We start from the raw sequence: 17,162 nt of genomic DNA on the forward strand, positions 1-17,162 counted from the left end.
GCCCACGAACCTACATAGCAACTTTCACATGAAAAAAATCCTCTTGCATGTGAGACCTGGCAGTGGGAGCTGCCTGTAATGGTTGAGGGGACTAACATTTACCCAGGCTGGTACTCACACTGCATCACTTTAATGGAAACACTCAACAGGTTATGTAATCTCCTGGATAATAGTTCTGCCGTGCATATCAAACATGTTGTAGCCTCAGGTTGTGGTTTTTATCCCCATACAACAACCATCTAGACATTTGAAAGAATAACATTTCTGTTTGTGTCTGACTTTTTCTATACCTTTCCAAAACCGATTCAAATTGACCACCAGCTGTTTGGAGGTAAGATAGGAGCCAGGGATTTCTCTCTCTTGCTCTTTTTTCTTTCTTGACACAGCTATTCATTTCACTTTTCAAATGAACAATGAATGCTACACTATGAATGTCCACCAGGAGATACTGTCTGAAAATGTGTCTTATACCCTTTTTAAACAATATCTTCAATACCCCAACAATACCCCCTCTAAATGATGTCTGGCTCCTCACCTTGCCTTGGAGTTTGGCCATTTAGAACGACAGTAAATACTTAAATTTGATTGATTTCTGATCAAGCGAACCACAGGCCTTGTGAGAACCTATCAAAGTCGTACAAGGTTTTCCATTATATTTCTATAGCTAAAGCCAGACAATAGAAAAATGTTTAAATCATGATGTTTATGACACGAGCCAAAATTAAAAACACGGCAGAAAGCCTTAAAGCTACCTCAGCTTGTAATAACCAGGTCTCCTGACAACATCTAGTCTCATGCCAATACACGGATGTGTCTCTCGAGACTGCCCCCACTAACAGCATCACGTGACCTCACAATTCTCAAAAAACTGCAGTTAAGGAAAAGGCTGGTAGTGGGGTGTGGTTTGGCTTCAGCTCAGGTGTGTGCGACTGGCCCATGGGTGAAGTGCCAGGGTTGTAACTGGCACACATGTTACCTGTTGACTGATTCTGACTCTCTCCTGTGAGAGCCAGAGGAGAACGACTGTCCTCCTCCCAGGAACATTTATACTTCGGAGAGCCTTGACTATAAAGGAGTCGCCAGGCGAGGTAGCCGAGGAGTGGAAGAGCCAAAGGAATGTTTGTGTTATAGAAGTGTGTGTGCAAGTGGTAATAACTGGACAATTTAAGGGGATTGATTGTGTGACTGTTCTGTGCTGGGTAGAACCTGTAGTAACACTGACACAAGTTACAATAATGCATGACTTTTTCTGACTTTCAGTTCCTGCTATTTTGAAAACATGTGTGGTGTTGAGGATTTCAATGCTAGCCTAGCTATTTTAGTATTTGTCTTTAATCTTTTATGGTTGTAATGTGAGCAAGATGCACAGGTATTTGTAATCAATGCTTCCCAATGGGACTGGATGCAAACATCGAGTGTAATAGTAGAAGACCAGCTACTTACGCTGTGAGTAGAGCAGTATCTGCATCTCCAGCAGGGCACAGGTGAACAGCTGAAGAACGTTCTCCACACCCAAAAGATTAAACATTTCACTGATGGCAAAGTCAAAGAGTGGCAGCTCAGACGTGCTCGGCCTCTGACACACCACAGGCCCGTAGACGCCTGAGAACTTGAGGGAACGCCCGGAGGGTGGAAGTGGCACCTCATAGAGGATGTTGAAGATGTAGCTCTCCAGGGGGAGGGGTGGGGGCTGAGGGGAAGAGACAGCCTGGTGAAGCTGCTGCAACACCTTCCTGCACGCCTGAGCGAAGGCCATGGGTGTTATCAAGCAGATGCACTTTGACACGTACAGCGTGTCACGGCTGATGTCGTACGAGTTGAAGCGCTGCAGTCGGGAGATGGCGGGTGCAGCGTGGAGCATGGGACGAGGCTGGGAGTGTTGGTGTCGCTGGTCCTCGGGTCCCTGTGGTGAGGTGGGAGTGTGCAAGATGTCGTACTGCTCTGCATTGTGCATGTGGTAAAGCGTCTGCATGGCGCTGCAGATCTGCTTACTGGTCACCTCCTCGAAGAAGGTGAGGGAAAAGCCGTAGGTCCGAGAGCCGTCCTCTCTGGTGATGATAAAAGAGTGGAACTGAGGCTCCCGAGAATCAACCTGCGTCCTAAACGACAGGCCCTTTGGCATGCAGAGCTGTAAGAGCACAGACAGAGAGAAGATTGAGAGGGACAAAAGACGACAGCAGAACCTAATTCACTGAAATTGTTCATTAGCTATATGAACAAAAGTTCGGTGGGTGAAATTTATTCTGGACCAGAGCTATTTTACACAATCTTATTGTCCAAATTAAAGGACATTTTGGGCAATACGTTTATTACTTTTCATTCATGAGAGTTTGATTACAACATCAACATCACTCTCATGTCTGTTCACTACGTGCAGAGCTGGAGACGAAAGGCAATTAGTCCAGTTTATCATCAAGACTGGAAACAAGGGAAAAAATGTAGCCTGACTCTGTCCGAAGTCCAAAATGACGCCTTTACCAGCAATTTTAAAGCTCAATAGTATGACACATCTCGTTTGTTTAACAACAAACTGTTTACAGAAACAGTAATGTCAAAATGCGTTCCTCCCTTAAAATGGTTTTAAAGGGTTTTAGACAAGCTCTAAACAAAGGTCAAAAAGTCTTTACACCATGAAACTATTAAAAACACACAAAAACATTTTCCCAAAATGTTGAATTATTCCTTAAATGATTCTAGGCAATTTAATACAATTAGTTACTGATATTTTTCTTTTATGCGTGTTCATATTGCCTGTAGAAATTGGAACACATTTCAATGCATTAAACACCAGCTTTATTTATGGAATGTTGCACACATTTTAACACACATATTAACTTTGTTATACAGATTTCAACCTTATCACCCAGCCAAACTATTATTCTAAAAAGGATATGGTTGATGTTTTTAACTGTATAGAGATCGTACCATGCCAACTGCATCCTGGTCAAATGGATTCCACTCGACATTGTCTGGATAATGTGCTAGAACCTTGGATTTAAAGGTTCTCCGCAATGGACTCTGCTCAAAATTCTCACCTGAAAGTCAGAAAGACAGAGAGAGCAAAAACAAAAAGGAGGTAAACAGTTATCACAAGTTTCCAGATGTAAATGGAGACGCAGAAGAACAGTTTGATCAGAAGCAGGCTTAAAGTGCCAGGCAAAACTCCAGAGGAAAGAGCAAGTCAGCATATTTGTCTTGAGAGGAAGACTGTATTGCATCATATAAAGCTGTCATCTGCAGAGAATCCGTAGAGAGTCAACAATACAAAATATTCAAGCAGGCAGCATCTAATACTACAATAATACAAAACAGATAGTTTATCAGAGAAAAAAAAAAATCCAACCAAACTTTATGGATCTTAATGCTTCCTGACAGCTTTAATGGCAATACAAGGAACAAAGAAAATAATCAATCATAAAAAGGACAAACTGCGTTGATTTAAACCCAGAGTAAAGCAGAAGTGATGCACACACCAAGGCAGTACTGAAAAGTCATTCAGAGTGTAGGGGGAGAGTAAACATTGACCAAGCAATGCCAGCACAGGCAGCACTGGATTTGTGTGTGTGTGCGAGAAACAGAAGCAGTGATTGTCAAACATCAGCTCATTGTTCAGCTACTGCTGGGGGATGTGGGGGAGAGGGAGGAGGGGTCGAGAGAAACCAGGAGGCAAGAAATCAGAGTGTGCAAATCAAAAAGGTGCAAGTCCCCACACCTGTGCAGAAAACAACTGCGAAAACTCAGGCTTTGAAGTAACAAAAGAAGGGGGGAAAAAAACAAGATGTGCCAGGTTAGAGATTGAAGGGTTAAAGCTGAGCTCAAGGTTAAGAGGGGGAGGAGTGTGTGTGGTGGGAGGGTTACCTTCATCTGCCCCCGCCAATTTTCCTCTGGCCCCATCTCTGAATTTAGTAGCCTCTATATACTGGCATAAAGCTACACAACAAATAAAACAAAAATATAATTAAAAGCCTGGTTCTGGATGGGTAGCGCATCACTTCTCAGTTTGTGCAGACACATCCTTGCAGCTCTGCTCTCAGAACAAGCTGCACACACACACAGGACATTATCGTGTCTTTGTCAGGTGGGTATGCTAATACAAGCCAGCTGGTGGGGTTAGGATGTGAGGAAATGGCGTTTCTGTGCTGTAGTTTCTTCTTCTTCTGGAGATCAAGCAAATCCATATCCTGCTCTGATATGGATTATATTCTCAACACAAACGCACTGGAAAAGAACCAGCCAGTGTTTAACATGCTAGCAGCTCTGTGAGGCTCTACTTAGGCATAGCAGTGCTTTGAGCTAAATGCTAATGCCAGCATGCTAACATGCCAACAATGACGGTGCTAATATGCTGCTGTTTGACTGGCATACTGTTAACCATGTTCAATTCAAGACACTATAAGAAATCAATACAATTTATTAATCTTACTAACATTTATTATCTGTGTAGCCAAATTGTTTATTCTTGATTCTTTATTTGGATCCCCATTAGCTTCCACACAGAAGAATAAGCTTTATCAACCGATAAAGCTTATTCTTCTCTGTAATAAAACTCTGATGTTGTGCAAAACAATTAAAACCCACATAAATGAGCCAACAGCCACAGCTTTGTATGTTACATGTTCCTTCATTATCACGAGCATGGGCATTGTGGTTTATTTTAAGTCAATCCCACAAACAGAGTCATGTTGCTGTAAATACTCGCTAGCACACCAAACGTGTATTAATTTGCAGCTATAAATAGTGCCCAACAAATACTCTCTCTACTCCTGTTTGAGCAACATTTGCTAAAAAACCACAGTGCTCAGTTGTTTTAGGAAATTACTGAGATTTTTTTTTTTTTTAAAAAGGGGGAAAACAACTAATTGTAACCTGTTTTTTTTTTTTGTTGTTTTATTTCAGCAGTAGGGTTGAATGCTGAGTGCTACAGATTATCTCATACTGAAAAAAAAGCATCAAGGTGTGGCAGATTGATCTAATATGTGTAGCCATCGGTGAACAGTCATGGGTCTGACTACAGTGAATGGCAGCTGTTGTGCTGCAGACTGACTGGCCCTGGAGCTGAGTTAGATTATCTAACATTTCACATTAAAAAAAGACCCTTTATATGCAGTCACGCAATGCTTTTTGCTGTCCTGTTTCATGCATAACATTTGCCAAGCACCGATAAAACAGTCCTGCTGGCAGAAACACACAGTCATGCAGCATGTCAGAGCCAAATGTGTGCTGTGTGGCACACATTGACTCTTTTCTAGTTCCTCTATGTCAGCTTCAAACTAAAGCTGCTCTCAGGCTAATGCGGCCTTGTGAGATATGGAACCAGGACTTTCCTTGCTGGACTTTTTGTTGACTAGTTAAGGGTGAGGAAATCCATTTTCACTGCACGCACGACATGACTCAGTGGTGACACACAGAGTCAAGACGTGATGCCTCTTTCAACTCTCTTCATCAATGATTACATCAGTTCTCTATGTTGCATTTGTCTGAACAAGACATTTATGTTTCATCTTGGAAAACAACCGAGAATTTAATTTTGAGAAAGACGGATGAAAGTTCTGCCTTAACTCACGTAAGACGTTAACAATATCTAAACACAAATCTATTAATATTAATAATGCAGTATCCCCTTAGTTCCACGCTTTAAGAAAGATGTTGAGTAAGTGCAGTCGACGCCTCCAGACAGCAGGTGTTGAGTGCAGCAACAAACAAGTTCACATTAGACTCTAGGTAAAGTGAAACGAATCCTGGCAAGGGAGTAAATGTTTTAAGGATTAAGTGGTATAATCTGTTGGTTACTTTCATATCCAAACTGCCCACAGGGAAGAAACTAGGCCAGGAATGCAACTCAGACTAGAAACACGTCAGCAACCAGAGATAGGTCGGACAGCGATGTTATTATGATAAGTAGGAACGGGGGGGAAATGATTCAGGCTCAAAAATGAATGTTTAATCGCCATATTTAAGACATATAATTGTTGACTTTACTCGAAAGGATAAAACAAAACAAGAAAAACATTAAGGGCATAGCTGAAATATCAAACTGACTTGTACGTGTACATGTACACGTACACATATATCACATTCCAAGTCAGAAAGTGAAAACAGACATGCAGCGCAATGATGTGACTGAAGCTGTTTGCAAACTCTGTCACGACAAAGTCAGTGATGTATTACAGTGATACAACAAACATCTGGAAGCATCTGGCTGTGACATGCAACACGTCGCTGTTCTTTTAAATTAATGAGGATTTAATGTATCATGGCTAATGATAATTATCACAGCAAATGCCAGCACAACATTACACTACACTTAGTGAGTACAATCCATTCGTGTCTGACATGTAAAGTAAGGAAAGGATAACACTGTTTTCCAAAGCTCCCTTTGTGAAGTCACTGGATTTGATATGACTGTTGTGATTATGTCTCTGACTCTGAGAAAACACAACTTCATGCATATTTAGATCTGACGTTGTCTTTTCAATAATCGAATACTTGGTTACATAGCGAAGCTTTATCTGTGGTGTATGGAGGGTAATCTTACTCAGAATTAAAATCAAATATATAAAATACAAAAATAAACAAAGAGAAAATGGCAGATAATGGATCTTCACATTGTACTACTGAGGATAATTAGGCCATAATTCAATGTTAAAAAGAAAAAGAAAACTGATGATCGAAATGACAAATGGATGTTGTAAAATGAAAATTTTAACTCCTGAAATGGAAAACAAATGTTTATATGTTTTTATGTATAAGTCATGTATATGGTATAATTAAATGGTTTTTGTAATATAATAACAGAGCTTTTGGCTTTTACTTTTACTTTTAATTGTGGTAAAATGATCCTCCATAGTTGAGTGGTGTTGTCCCTCGCACACCTCAACCGTCACAGCTTTACAACTAAACCCTCTTCCTTGTTTTTCCAGCTGGTTCAAGAGCAACTGGCCAAGACTACACAGGTGTTTGTTTCAACCAACGTGCTCACCTGGTAATTAGTGCTAATTACAAGCTAACTGCCTCAGCTGGGGCGACTCGTCTACATGAGCACCAGCAAACTACAGTGTTTGTTACATTTGCCTGATTTATCATATTTTCCAGCAAATGGGACTGTGTTGCCATGAGAGTGTGGACCGGTAGCAGTGGGAGTAGAGCGTCACAGAGTTTTGGTGCCACGCCATTTTCCTGTTTCATCCTGTAAGCCAGGGACCACTCACAGCTCTGCAGGCCTCCTGCGCTCACAACACACCCTCACACCTCCTGTAGCATGGCCGACGGAGACATAAAAGGATGTACCTCTCTTACTGAACGGCTATATTAATACACGACTGGAGTTGACTGCCTCCAGCAGAATGTGGTGAAGACTCTGCTAACACTTCAAAATAGCTCAGCAGCAAAAACATCAACACTTATTCACCCGGAGGAGCCGGCGCTGACAGAACATGATCGCTCACTCTCAGCTTAAACCCAGTCTTCACTCCCAGGAGACACAATGTGGGGTTTTCTCAATAAAAAGGACATTTCACAAACAGTTTCTCAGATTAATTTTTTTTCACTTGTTACAGTATTAGGTTCCTAAGATGGCACTTCATTTTAGAGCTGAAGCGATTAGACGCTTAATCGATCGACAGGAAAATAATCGGCAACTATTTTGATAATCAAATCATCGTTCGAGTCATTTTTCAAGACAAAAATGACAAATATTGCTGGTTCTAGCTTCTCAAATGTCGAGACTTACTTTGTCTTATGTGAAAACAAATTGAGTATCTTTAGGGTTTTGGGCTGTTAGCTGTACAAAAATAAACAATTTGATGGCACCACCTTTAGTTTAAGGAAATTGTAACACACATTTTTCACAGGTTTTAAGATTTTATAGACCAAAAGATTAATAATTTAATCAAGAAAAGAACCTGCAAATTAATCCGTGGTGAAAATAAACATTAGTTGCAACCCTACTTCAGTTTACTGAAAACCGGCACACAAACATCGCTTTCATTCATCATTCAAATCAGTAGTTAACATCATTTACAGGTTACCTGCCAAAGATTCCAGCATCCTGTTTCTTTGGTACCAAAAAAAGAAAAGCAAAAAAAAGTGGATGCTTTCAAAGAAAAAATTCCTTTAATTGCACTGAACCGGTTGGAAACCCCAATACTGGTATTTTATAGTATCTTAACACTTCCTTTTAACATTACTTCTCTTCTTCTATTCATTCAGAAAAGACTATAGGACACACCTCATACTTTGTCATGTAATGTCAGTAACATATTAAAAAAAAACAGGTTGGGCCTTGAATCTTGAACTAGAACAAAGGAACAAACCCAATCAGAATTACAAATACCAGATATTTCATCCTGACAACACAGTTCACAAAACATCTGTTAGCAGCCGCAGGATTGGACTGCAGAGAAACCTAACCCATAGAAAATACACAGTCTTTCAGACAAGAATGTGCATGTTCATCACTCTGCCATGGCAGGAAAGAATGTAAACGTCCACCTTTCAAGAGCAAATCTGACCTGGAACCATGACAAAGACTTATCCAAACAGGGACCAGCAATGATCAGGAGGGAAAGAGACATTTCTCCACAGGGGATGAAAAATTGTATATAGGGAGAATAAAACTCAAGACGTTCTTTCAGAGCAAATTCAACCCCTAATACAGCAGGTATCAAATAAATTAACACAAGTCATGCTACAATAAACAGCTAAACAAGTTTAAGTGAAAAGACACACCTTACAAGTAGTTTTATAATTAACATCTGAATATATTAGGCAGTATGTGGTTAGGTAATATATTCTGGCATATCGAATGGGTCTGACTATAACAATAACCATAAGTCTCAGCTACTGTTGCCATAGAGGAGAAGCGAGTCAGGCGAGCAGCACAGTAGCAAAATCATCCAATCCAATTGGAATCCAATCCAATCAGTTTTCTCAATACAGAAATCTTTAGCTTCCATCCACCAACAGTGGCATGCGTAACAGAATTTTAAGCTCTGTGGTTGGATGTTTCTTGCTGCAATGCACCATGGGCATCGTAGTTAACTTCGCCTCTAAAGTTTTTGATTCCACAGGCTTGTATCTTTGACTTTTAATCAAAGAACCAGACATTTTCAAACTCAGTTGTTCATCTTTTGTAATGATGATTCAACCAAGAGAGTTTCATGCCCATCTATAGATCAAGATACAGTAAAACCTCAAAGTACTGTGAGATATCTACTGAATGTCCAAACTGCATACAAAATTTATCTGATGCATTTTCAATCAGATTTTTAAAAAACACTGACAGGAGAACCTTCACGGACCCATAAATAAACAACTCTGAGTGAAAATATGAAAAAGCACATTATGCATTTAAAACCATCTTGCATGTTGAGCCATTCATCCTCATTTGTTCGCTGAGTAGGATTGGGGGAGAGAGGCTGCCTGGGAAATTCAAAGGGATATTTAGCATTTGAATAAGTGGAGCCTGTGTACAAGTGTACTTCTGTCCCTCAGCTCCCTGTGTTTTCTGTGTCGCCTGTGAGGCTGGGGGGTAATACATATGCTAATCAGGTCCTCACTGTGCTGCCAAACACTGTGCTTCAAGGAAGTTTTGGTCATTTCTTTGTGTTTCACTGTACATGATTCACCGCTGCATCATGTTAAAAACCTGAATCTGTTAAATCAATGGAGAAACCCACTAGAGAGTTTGATACAGGTCATTTTATTAAGTTTGAGGTCATATTACTTTAATTTAAAATGTTTCAGTCATTGGGTGTATAATAACTGCATTCATTTGTTCAGTGATTACAGTAATTACTAAGTGAGTTACTTATAGGCTGAACTGCGTCTTCACTGTTTCAATTATTTATGATGCTGAAAACTGTTCTTCAGTTACAACTGTCACAAGCACTTGTTCATTTTTTTCTAGCTTAATCTCATTCATTTTTGGCAATGAAAAGTCAAGAAAGAGTAAAACTGTAGTGTTGCAACTAACGGTTAATTATATTATTGATTAATCAAAATATCTCACTTAGTGGATTCATTTTTTTGTCTATAAAACTGCCTGCCACAATTCCCTAAGGCCCAAGGTCTCATCTTCAAACATCAGTATCATCCGCCAAACCATCCAGCATTTCACTCTCCTTTACAACAAAAACAAAGCTGGAGCCAATTAACGTTGGCCATTTTTGCAAGAAAAAACAACTGACTTAAACAATTATCAAAATTGCTGACAATTCATTTTCTATCTACCAACTAGTCGATAAATCATCAATTGCTTCAGCTCTAACACCCATTATAATTTCCCCAAGCCCAAGGCATTTTCAGATTCTTTGTTCTATGCGAGCATCAGCCCAAAACCAAAGATAGTCAGTTAACTACATGTCAAAGAAAAGCAGCAGACCCACAAATCTTAGCCTGGAACCATTACCATTACCCAAAACTACTTATATGATAAATTGATTATCAAAATAGCTGCCGATTGATTTTCTGTTCATTGCCTGATTGATTAATGAAATATTTCTTTCTGTTCTAGTATTCAAGTATTTCTCAAAAAGGCAGAAAGAGTATCAACTCTTGGTATCATCTGCAAAAATAAGCACTTTATTTGTTGACTCAACTTCTCACATAAACAGTTTTGAAAGTGATAGAGTTTCACTACATCAGCAATTTTTACCAATCTACCACAATTCCCACATGAATGATAACAGAAACATTATTGTATTTTGAAAAGATGTTAAGTATCTTGATTTCATACTGAAAATGCATAGGAGCCATCACAACTACACTAACAATGACACACTACTATGCATTTTTCTTATTTATTGAAGTATAATTCAAACTTCTAAATATTTTTATAGCAGATGTTTAGCTGACATAACCATATGTAACCTGTAACAATGGAATTTCCACACCATTTCCTCTCTTCAACTCAAAACTGAAAGAGTCAATAAGGGCAAGCCCCTAACCTCTTTCTACAGTAAACAGCAGCAACATGCAGTAAGTAGAACGTCAGTGATGTCTGACCACAGAGCCCCAGTTTGTAAGTCTTTGCAACAACTCAATGGGTTCAATTTTTTTCCAGTCAGAAAGGCCTGAAATAAACCTCATCACCAACCTTACCATAGATTTATAACAATAAAATATACAATTCCATGTCATTAAAGCCATTTCAAAATTTGAAAAGTTAATTTACAAAAGTATGGTATAGCTACTGCAATACTAAATTATTTTAAAGGTGGGAGGGGAGGCCAATCAATGGGGCATTACTCTATATTAAAAAAAACTATTTAAAGTTTTACATGTGTCAAAAACAAACATGGCGGTCACACAGTTGATAACTTTAGTCTCCAAGCTGAGTGAGCCAAGACAGCTGTCTAATCAGTTATACTAATATACATTGCCTTTTTTATTTTACGGCTACACAATGGTACTTAATTACGCTCTGAATAACGACTCTAGACTGGTGTTTTTTTTTCTGTACTAATGCAAGGCTGACATTTTTATATGAATTCACTCAAGCGATTTCAAAATGTTACATTTAATGGAGTGGAAAGAATGAGCGTACTGTGGGTGGAAGGCCAAAACTGAGAGGAAAAGGCTGCATATTCAGATTTAACCTCAGTGTGGACAGTACCTAAGTCTGGTCAAGAAGATCTTCCTGTTCCTTGCTCATGGTTGTGTTCTATTCAAAACAGAATAATGCATTTCAAGTAAATATGAACTCATCTTTTAAAAAGGAACATGAATTAAAGGAAGTAAAAATAGGAAGTACAGAGGTTGAGTCTTTGAAAACTTAAAGGAGGAAAGAACTTTCTTTCAACCACAACAGCAACTCTAAATGTCTCTCACTATCTGCTGAGTCACAATAAATCACGCAGATGCTTGTCTAATATCGATCCCTATTAATCACTGTGTTGTGAGCATCAGCTGTACAAATTTTTTTTTTTTTCGTTTTCACAAGACTAGAAAGCAGTAAAAAAAAAAAAAAAAAAAAAAAAATCAGGCATATTCAATTGTTGTCAGAAGCTAGAAGGGCATAATCACAATAACCCGGTCAACAAGAGCTTATACACCTTAATACAGTTACTAACAACAGGCTTAAAAGGTACTTAGTAGATTTACACATGACCTTCAGCAGGGGTCTGACCTTTAGTGACAAAAGTGAATACTTTCTTATCTCTCTTGACATTTTTAACACAACTTTTGAATGCAAATGCAGTGTTAAATATTTCATATGAGTTAAAGTGATAATATATCTTTGTACACTTGTTTGTTCCCTTCAACATTCAGGGTTTCCCCAAATTATATTTTGTAAGTAGAGGTGGTGCTGCAGAAAGCCCTGACATTATTTGTGAGGGAAATGTTAATTAAACAACACAAATCTCCATCCTCAAGTCTAAACAAGTCCACTACAGTTCAGACAGTTTGTAATTACTAAATATTTCAGTCTGCAGCACAATTCTATTCTAAAGGAGAATACAGTATAAAATTTGAGCAGATTGGATGTTGTATTGCTGCAGTGAATGTCTTCTTAACATCCAATGAACTGCATTTACCTAATTAACTGTAAACAATTACATTTTTTGTAAACAATTAACATTAAAATTGTAACATTCACATGGGTTGTTCACCTTCTACAGCTGAAAACGGGTTCTTTGGTCCGTTCTTTTGAGATAAAATGTGCAGTTATGGTAATGTATCCTGTCACATGACTGCTCCTTCTGTCAGTTGACACAAACAGCCAAACAGCTTCACAGAGTGACTGCTTCACCTCATTTTTAAGTGTCTTTGTACATGGTTGGAAATGAGCGTCTCACTACAGAACTGCAGCTTGATAGGTTGTATCTTGAATTTAGTGAGTTAATCATTTTTCAGAAAGATAAAGATGGTAAAGCGATGTTTAGTGTCCCAAGTGCATCTATTAACAAGTTGGAAACGATACGATACAGTTTAGAAGAGGTAACCCTCCAAAGCTGGTATGTATTCCCAAACTGCTTAGGCCTACTATCAGATCTAAAATCATTTATTCAGTCCTCACAATGTTTACACAGAGAAAAAATGAATTACCATTTATGGTATCAATATAAGTGGGCAATATGGATTAAATCTGTTACAGTACATGTAATTTTACATTGCACTGTCAATATATCATGAAATAGTATATTTTCTGCAAAATATAATGAGAGACAATTTATGGATACCATATAAATGGAAGTTTTGGTCTAATTTGGTGAAATTCATGGTTTATTCAGGTTATCACATTGATACAGATACCCTATTTAAGCTGCATCATTTCCAACAATGCCCTGAAATATTAAAAGGGATAACCACCAATGGTATGTAGAATGTGGCAAAATCTCTGAGAATAAACAAGTTGATATTACCCCCACACAGTATATATCATGGTAACGCTTTATTTTATGGGTCCATTATTTCCTTGTAATTTCTTGAACGTTTTTTTGAATAAACACATGAACACAAAATAGAGACACATTTCTGACTGAGAATGTTATTTGAGTTAGTTAGTTTGTTTTTGACATCCAGATGAATTTCCAATCAAGAAATTGCTCCATTGAAACCCCTGTGAATATTAATTTGTTACAGGAAAATGTATTCTTCATTTATGCTGAATTGTATGTTTGTTTGTAGAGACATTTTGCATGTGTAGCTCACCTGCTGTCTTCTGAATAGAAGTCCTCAAGTAGTGCTAGCTTAGCATTTAGAAATAACTAGAAGTGTACCAACTGATCACGCTTTATTTTACCTGTAATTAGAACCAAATTATGTGGTTCTGTCCAGGAAATGCTTTAGGGGATTATTTCAAAATGAACTGGAATTTTCAGACCCATAAAATAAAGCATTAACTATGTGTCATATTGCTCTCTATTTCAAAAATGTGAACTTGAAACATCTGCTGACCAGAAATGTGGTATGAGAGAAAAACAGCACTGTTGCCATGCTGAAATTTCCTACAGTTCATGCAGGGCCCAAACTGTCCGGTGACCCTCAGGCCATGGCTTCACATGCGGATATATTTGCAAATCCTTCCTTTCAATGCAAACACATGCTCATGCAGGCAAATCATAAAAGAAAAGGCTACAGTCGTAGGTATGTCACAACCTACTGTACTCGTTTGCGAAGGAAAGGGTGTACCCTCTAGGGAGGTTACTTGACGAAGATTGTTACATGCACAATGTGGATCTCTGGTGGATGCTGAGGATATCAGGGGTCGGTGGGAGGAGGGGGCGCATGGTTCCGTTTTCAAATGGGGCAACTGACAGGTTAATCCTAGATACCTGATCTCTAAACAACGTGGTGAGAGCCCCTATGACAACATCTCTCAGTTGTGATACCGCTGCATCGACATCAGTGTTACAAAATAAATCAACACCAGAATGCCTGAATTAATAAGAAAAGTGTTTCTCACGTAAAATATTTAATACTGCGCAGCGCCGATATCAAATCACTTTGATATACAGAATGTAAAAATCAGGAGGGAATTTTTCGACAGCCTTAGAATTAAAATTCATGTCAGTGCGTTAAAGAGACATAACAAGCCAGTAATCCCCTCTCCTCTCATCGAGCGTTACAAACAAACAGGCTGAGAGAAGATGAGCTAGGCCTACTATTATGTTATGTTATAATCTTAATAACCTACATTATGTGTTACACCAATGACAAAACTACAAAAACGTTAAGATCCAGTAAAGGCTAAATAATAATGTTAACCTGGCGTTATAAGACCCTTCGTTCCTTGCTTATTTGCTTCAGCATCAGCCCGACATTTACCCCGATGGCTAACGTTCTTACCGGACAGTTCGTCGGGTTCCAGTCCGCTTTCGGTGTCGAGTCCGCAGATCACAAAATAATCTGCGAACCGGCAGGAACCGGAGCTGAAGCCGGTGGTCATTTTGAGACTGGTCCGGTGGTACCCTTATCCCCTCAACAGGGAGCATATTAAAGGAACTGGGAGAGGTGATTTCTCTCTGCCATCACGGATGCTACGGCACTGCGAAGCTCGAAAATCAATACCGATACTAAGCTAACCAGTTCTGCTGAGAAGTTAACGTCAACGGCAATTATACATCCGGTCGGACCCTTCACAATAAAACACCATCGCCGCAAAGCTATAAAAAAAAAAAAAAGTATAAAACTGAAATGCAGTATAATGATGGCATGTGTTTATGAGAAGCAGGTTTGGCCAACATACTTGTACATAGATATACAATGTCGTACTTACATATACAGATATATACATACATAAAGGCATGTACGTACATACGTATATGAGTGTGAGAATATAGGCCTATGTATGTGTCAGAATGTAACTGTGTATGTGCTTGGGTAAGTCTATATGTGTGAGCTTAGTATGCATCTGTGTGTATGTATGTGGCATGTATGTATGTATGTTGTATGGATGTGGTTGATCCGGAAGGCACCATACTTTAACCGGAAGTTACTACCATAGCAGGACGGTAAGGCGATGATGATGACTACTCTGCCTACAGGACCGCAGTAGGGACGGGGTCCTCCTAGTGGCACTGGCAGGTAGTGGTACCCCAGTGACGGACTGTGGTAGTCTTTCAATGGTTGAAAGGTTCACTGTCAACCACAACATCCTCCATGGACATAATGGTTTTGAAATAAAGAGGAACAAACATACACTTTTGACCAATCAGCTGTGGTGTTCTTCAAGAAGCACCACATCACTGTGTTTTTCAAACACACACACACACAAGAAAAGCAAGTTCCTCACTACAGTCAATGCAGTGAGGAATGTATATCCGTGAAACTAAACGACCATTAAACAAACACATGGCTCAACACAGAAGGGCCGAACTCCTCAGGCCGAGACTCGGCAGTTTACCTACACCTGAAGGATGAGGGACACTCATTCAAGGACAACAACGTATATTCTGGATAGGGAGGACAGGTGGTTTGAGTTTAATTCCTGTGAATCCCAACTAGTCAGTAAGAACCGAAGAAGCCTCTTGGAGGGTCTTTATGTACTGAAGCAAGTCCAGCTGCTCTTGACCAATCCTTGGAAATTGTGGTAGGTTTTTTAAACATAAATCCTCAGTTTTATTATTGCAAAAGTGAAATTGTGTTATACAACCAAAATTGCATACACAGAGGTTTAAACATCATTGAGAAAACATAAGTTTAGTGATATATAGGCAACTTAATCCATAAGAAATAAAATTCTGGGGAAAAAAATGGCTACTGGTTTTCACATTTTTAATCACAAACATCTTAACTAATCGTCTTCCTCAAACTACCATCCACCTTGTTACCCTTATCTATAAACACCTCACAGTACATGTTGAAATCAGTGCGATATTGGCATATGAAGAAAGTTTACAGTGACTGACTTACCAAACTACACTGTATGTTTCTCTTCAAATTTGTATACAATGTTTGTATCAAAATGTGTAAATTGAGAAGATGAAAAATCTCTCAATTTTTGATATTCTCATATACAATTTTGTACCTTGTTAAGGTGGAGTTGAATTGTGGCCTAGACAAGAACTGTGGCCTAAGTACATTTTTCAGGGACTTGTAGTGGTCCTTTTTTCATCTTAGGGCAGTGCAAGGAAACCAAAAACCACACATCATCTTTTTCTCTCAGTAGTATATGAGATTCTCAGTGGATTTCTAGATTAACTGTAATGAACTGTTGTTATTTCAAGTAGTGACTTTGTTTTATATTTGTAAACTTGATTTAATGTCACATGTCCCTTTTGATAGTTTTGGTTTTTTATCTTAATATAATGACTTTTTTAATAGTTCATTTTTAATAATTAATTTCTTGTTTTAAAATTGTGATATAAAGTGTGTAAATAAGATAGTGTTGTATAGTGTTGTAAATTGTGTTACACTGTACACTCCATGTTAGTCATAAAACATAATGTTACCAAGTTGTAGTTTCCCACTAAAGTGAAAAGAAGTAAAAGACAAACAAAAAGAAAAGTAATCCAATTCCTTTAAGAAAGAAATTGTGATGTGATGATTCAAATTTTCAATCCTGAATCCTTTTTCATCCTCCAGGGGGAGATACATATCCCTGTGCCAGACTTCATATTCACACTGTACAGCCAACATTATCATAGTATGCTGTTTCTGCAATTGGTTTACAATAAGGCTTATTATCCTCTTACAGAAAATGATGCATGCTTTTCAGC

At 38.6% G+C, this 17,162-nt stretch overlaps 1 protein-coding gene across 7 annotated transcripts in view; it reads right to left on the minus strand.

Moving 5' to 3' along the window:
- Window positions 1-15,027, minus strand: part of dennd5a (DENN/MADD domain containing 5A) — a 38,404-nt gene extending 23,377 nt beyond the window's left edge. For 2 of the 7 annotated variants that reach the window (XM_056373962.1, XM_056373971.1), the window contains exons 1-4: window positions 14,791-15,026; window positions 3,859-3,930; window positions 2,926-3,035; window positions 1,444-2,128 (exon numbers count right to left, since the gene is read on the minus strand). In XM_056373962.1, coding sequence (XP_056229937.1) covers window positions 1,444-2,128; window positions 2,926-3,035; window positions 3,859-3,930; window positions 14,791-14,890 — 967 coding nt within the window. In that variant the 5' untranslated portion in view covers window positions 14,891-15,026. Of the gene's footprint in view, window positions 1-1,443; window positions 2,129-2,925; window positions 3,036-3,858; window positions 3,931-14,790 lie in introns of all 7 variants that reach the window. The other 5 variants (XM_056373942.1, XM_056373987.1, XM_056373953.1 and 2 more) reach the window with 5 other exon arrangements.
- Between the last annotated feature and the right edge of the window lie 2,135 nt (window positions 15,028-17,162).

This window comes from Seriola aureovittata, chromosome 1 (assembly GCF_021018895.1).
Source record: "Seriola aureovittata isolate HTS-2021-v1 ecotype China chromosome 1, ASM2101889v1, whole genome shotgun sequence".
NCBI lineage: Eukaryota > Metazoa > Chordata > Actinopteri > Carangiformes > Carangidae > Seriola > Seriola aureovittata.